At 46.6% G+C, this 5365-nt stretch overlaps 1 protein-coding gene across 1 annotated transcript in view; it reads right to left on the reverse strand.

Annotated features, from left to right (window-relative positions):
* FNDC8 (fibronectin type III domain containing 8) overlaps positions 1–5365 on the reverse strand; it is a 21141-nt gene continuing 15776 nt past the window's right edge. The window contains exons 2-4 of the mRNA XM_063109219.1: positions 2619–2994; positions 810–1043; positions 1–153 (exon numbers count right to left, since the gene is read on the reverse strand). Coding sequence (XP_062965289.1) covers positions 1–153; positions 810–1043; positions 2619–2994 — 763 coding nt within the window. The remainder of the gene's footprint in view (positions 154–809; positions 1044–2618; positions 2995–5365) is intronic.

The raw sequence follows: 5365 nt of genomic DNA on the forward strand, positions 1-5365 counted from the left end.
TTAGTAGGGAAATAGGTATTCCAGATCCTCTAGCCTCCGCATCTCCTCCAGCGCAATGGACACGGTTTTCCGTTGGGGTTCCCTGCGCTGCACGGTGATCTGGATGGGGTTGTTCTCAGGAAAGCCGTTGAAGTCAGTGGCCACTGTTGCAAACTGAAGTGAGACAAGAAAACCCCTCAGAATTTCTTCACAGACCTGAGCCCAGCTCTCTTTTTCTTTGTCACCCCCTTTCTGTCTGCTTACTGGGATCTTAAAGAGCCTCATCCAACCCAGTCATTGGCACAGGAAACAGGTCCAACAAGGCCTGATTCAAACCTGTGCCTCCCCAGTCGTGTGCTGTTTCCAACCGAAGGGCTGTCTGTACTCGGGCCTCTCCCCGTGACCCTGCCCACCCCAGGCTGTCCCCTTCTTTGTTCCCCTTTAGACTCATCTCTCTGTTTCAATGCCCTTGACTTCCCAGCCCACTCACAATTATTAGTTGTAAATTGCAGAATCCAAAAACCAATGGCTTCGGAAGGTGAACACCTATAGTAACTATGTCTGTATTCATCACCATTACCATAGAATCACTATATTACTATATAATGTTGATGAATACATCAGTTTGCATTCCTAGTGGGACCCAGAGTGGCTTAATCCTTAAACCTCCCAGAAAGCAGCCTGGAATTGATGCTTACTGGCCCAGGCAGAAGGAAAGCCAGCAAGGAGATGAGTCGTGGGGGTCTAGGGGTGTTCCCAAGTTCCACAGCCCCGGTTCCCTGGTTTCAGACTTCCCTTGACCCCAGGCCCCCTCTTCTCCCAGGGCTCACTTTGTACGGCTTGCACCACTTTCCCACCCCAGCTGTGTTGGCTGCACGGACAGTGAGGCAGTAAGTTGTGTTGGGCTTCAGCTCCATCAGCTTGACAGTGGTGCCCAAGATCTTGTTGAAGATCCATGGATGATTCTTTGCCTTGGGCAGCTCATCATTTTTCCTGTCCACCTCCTGTAACAGGACCTGGTAGAAACTGATCTGCTGCTTGCCCAAGGAATAGGTCCAGGAAATCTAAGGGAAGAGAGAGCCCAGAGGGTTCCTCAGGCATGTCCTGTTCTGTCCTTCCTGCCCCCCAATGTGGCTCAGAATGCCCCACTCCCATCCCCTGCTCCTTCAGGAGCTCAGGCACATCTGATGGAAGGTATAAGGCACTCCAACACCAGACAGAACCACCTGCCCCATACCGTGTGCTGCTCTCCCTGGGCAGTACCACCCATCTCAGGGTGCACCCTCATTCACATTTCTTCTAGACTGATGTCCGTTGACAAGGACCTTAGAGATCATCTTGTTCACCTCACTCATCGCAGATGAGGTTGCAGGTCCACAGAGGACAAGTGACTGGGCCATGGTCACACAGCAATTAAGTGACAGAGCCGAGGTTCAAACCCATAGCTCCAGAGCCCATACACTTTGTACTACAACAGTATTTGCCAAGCCTGGCCAAATACTGGGAGTTTTTAAAACTCCCAGATGCTTAGCCAGATTCCTGGGCCCAGTGTCTCCTGTCTGGTCTTCCATTTCCAGTCTCATCTAAGCCAGTGGTTCTCAAACTTTGGTGTGCATTAGAATACCCTGGAGGACTTATTACAGCACGCGAATTCTATTTTTCCACGAACTTCAATAAGCTTGTGGAAAAATAGAATTAAAAGACGATATGAATCTTTCCATGAACTTTTTGAAGTACCCCATAGATTGCTGGTCCTCACCCCCACAGTTTCTGACTCGGTAGGATGAGAATTTAGAAGTCTAACGAGTTGTGATGCTGATGCTGCCCATCTGGGACCACACTTAGAGAAACGCTGCTCTAGACCATCTAATAATGGCACTTCCAGGTTTATCTTCCTAAAATACAGTTCAGATTACATCCATCACCTGATACTAAGCTGTGTACTAAGCTGTTGTCTGTTGCTTACAGAAAAATCTATAAAATAGCCTAATGTTGGAGGACCTCTGGAAAGTGATGCCAGGCTAACTTTCCCCTTGTACCGTCCCCCAGTCCCATTCCCATACAGTGCTATGCGACATGTAGGCTGTGGACTGGCAGCATTACCTGGGAGTTTGTTAGCAATGCATATTCTCAGGCCTCACCCCAGACCCTCTAGGGACAAGGCCCAGGAATCTCAGTTTTAGCAAGACAGTAGGTGGTGGGTAGGCACAGGAAGGTGTGAAGCCCTGGATTAGAGTCTGGGGTCAAACGAGGCTGCTCTTCCTCCCACACTCTCCCACCTGGGAGCCTTTACGGGGGTCAGTCCCTCCATGGAAGCTTTTCCTCCTCCATCTCTAGATGTTTAAATCCTACTTCTGTGTCCCAGCCCAAATGTTACCAAAAGCCACCAAGTTTATTCCTGAGCTGGAAATAAAGTTTCTTTCCCTCTAACTTCCCAATGGCACTTGATCTGAACTTTTCCTACAGCATCGAGCCCTTTCTGTCTTGCACTGGAGTTCTTTACAGACACACCCTCTCTCCCTAAGCCATGACCTCAAGGTCAGGATGCAGGTGGAAGGCATCTTCACACTCCCCACAGAGGTTAGCTCAGCGCCCGGCACACCAAGCCTTTGTCTGATGCATGAATGAGGGAAACGCACCACAGCTGTGGAATCGCTGACGGTGTGTTCACAGATGAAGGGGGCCTCCGGCACGTTCATGACCACAGAGGATTCCGAGAGCATGGAGGAGGTGTCTGTGTCCTGCTCACAGATGTCAAGGTTCAGCAGGCTCCCAGAGGTTATTTTGGACTTAGACTGGTGGGGGCAGAGAGCCAGATTCCCCTTTTCGGTATCCTTGGCCGGTGAGGGAATGCTGAGTTTGTTCAGCTCACTCTCCAACATCCCTGCAAAGAAGGTGCTGTTGGGCTGGGTCACGGCCAGTTTGATGGGAGTTGACAAGGTGGATGAGACGTGGGAGATGCTGGTGTCATCAGAGCTGCATTCAGAATCCCCCACCGGTATCCACTTCTTGCAGCTGGAGGAAGACAGATGAGTCAGATGAAGGGGACCACCCCAGTCCATTCAGCCCAACCTACCAGCATCCCCAGCTGCTTCTGAACAGCTTAAAGCATTCTTACTGCTCTGCAGCAGGGCACCAAACCCACCAAGGCACTTGCTAGAAATTCAGGTCTTGGACCCTGGTCCCCAGTTGGGATGGGACTGGGGAAGCTGTATCTTTAATACGATCCTTAAACAGTCTGATGCAGGTGTTTTGAGAACCACCGTTTGAGAAACACTGCCAAAACTTGAAGTCCTCCCTCCAGAGTGGGTGCAAACACCCCAGGGAATGACCACAATAATCTACTGGGGTGTGGAAGAAATATCTAAAGAGGAAATAATATTGAAAATATCTAAAAAGAAGACACTAAGCTTAACTAATATCTATTTACTATTGTTTAATATTTAATGAAATCACTAATATTTACTTACATTTTAATAACAATAATAATATAAAGCATTTAAATTTAATAGTAGTACAAATAAATATACATATGAGGGTACTTCGAAAGTTTCGTGGAGAGATTCAAATTATCTTTTAGTTCTAGTTTCCCACAAACTTTTTGAAGTTCCCTCGTACATTGGGGTAAATGGTCATATTTTAGACACACAAAGAAATCAAGAGTAATATATTCTTTTTTAAAAAAATAAAAGATGACCGGTAAGGGGATCTTAACCCTTGGCTTGGTGTTGTCAGCACCACGCTCACCCAGTGAGCCAACTGGCCATCCCTATATGGGATCTGAACCCGTGGCCTTGGTGTTATCAGCACCGCACTCTCCCGAGTGAGCCATGGGCTGGCCCAAGAGTAATATATTCTAAGCTTTCATTTACCCCTCATCTGGCTTAAGAAATAAAATCTTGTCAAACAGTTAAAGCCCCCTGGATACTTCTCTCCCCAACTGCATGCCATATCCTCCCACATAGAGGTAACCCGTACAGGAAATTTAAAAGTTTGGATTTATTATGCACTGTGTCATTACAGGTTTACATCTGTATGTTATCCCTAGGCAAGATCTTTTATTTTGCATGTTTTTAGACTTTATATAAATAAAAAGTATTATTCAATACATATCCATCTGCAACTTGTTTTCTTTCACTGAACATCATGTTTAGATTCATCTATATTGACAAATGTAGCTCCGCTTCAGTCATTTTAACTGTTGTATGGTTTTCCATTACATCGATATTTGTATTGTTACCAATTCTTTGCTATTACAAAGAAAAATCTTGTCCATGATTTCCCACTATTTAAACATTTTTTTACTGATGAAGATCCAGAAAGTTTGGCTTCCAAATCTTTCTTTCACCTTGACTCAAAGTAAGAAATACATATTACATGGTGATTTAGTATGTGCATGCATACACATAACTAAAACAAACATTTCACAGACCATTATGTCCTCGTATTTTGTGCTCTGGAATTTTCAATTATATTTTCGTTCATTTTTATCATACTGGTCTCCAACTGGAAGGATTTCCTGACCCATTAAAGAGTCACAATCCACAGTCTGTGGATCCCTTCTTCCAGGCCAGACTCCCACTTCATGGTTGATTGATGGACCAAATGTCTCCTCCCTGAATTCCAGCCCCATCGCCCTCCTCCTGAGAAATCCTGATCAGGCCAGACCCCCTATGCTTGCCCTCGGTGGATGTTTGGAATAAATGATTCCCCACCCTAGGTCCTTTGTAGGCTGAAGAGTCTGGTTGTTGATGTCATTCATACTTCAGATTGTCCTAACTAGTCCACATTTCAGATTCATTTATTGGAAATGCCAGTGCTGAGTGGGCACACCATGAAGCATCCAGCACTTTAGCCATGACTGCTTACTTACAGGTCCTTTAGGGAACAGACACTGCATCCTCTTAGATAATTAAGACCAGCTACATAGTTTGTGGGCCCAGTGCAAACTGAAGTGCGGAGCCCCTTGTTTGAGAATTATTAGCAGATCATTAAACTAAGCACAGGCCCCTTCTAAATGCAGGATTGTGTGTGACTGCCAGGCCACACCCTAGGGACATTGCCCTGCCTAGAATTCCCTCAGCCTCCACAGGCCCCTTCTAAATGCATAACCACTTCTGTACTGGCTATCCCCTTCCCTTCCCTGGAGATTCAGCTTAAATATCACTTCCTCCAAGCAGCCTCTTTTACTGCACCCTCTCCCAAGCTTTAGCCCCTCTGAAGTCCCTCTGTTTCCTCAAGCCATCCTGTCACAGCACTGACCAGACTATGCTGTATCATTCTCATTATTGCCTGATCACCCCACCCCCAACCCACCCCTGTACACCAGACTCGGAGTTCCCTGTATGTAGGGACTGTGCTTTCCAGCTGTGCACTCCCAGACCTT

The sequence above is a fragment of the Cynocephalus volans genome, chromosome 10 (genome assembly GCF_027409185.1).
Source record: "Cynocephalus volans isolate mCynVol1 chromosome 10, mCynVol1.pri, whole genome shotgun sequence".
In the NCBI taxonomy this organism is placed as follows: Eukaryota; Metazoa; Chordata; class Mammalia; order Dermoptera; family Cynocephalidae; genus Cynocephalus; species Cynocephalus volans.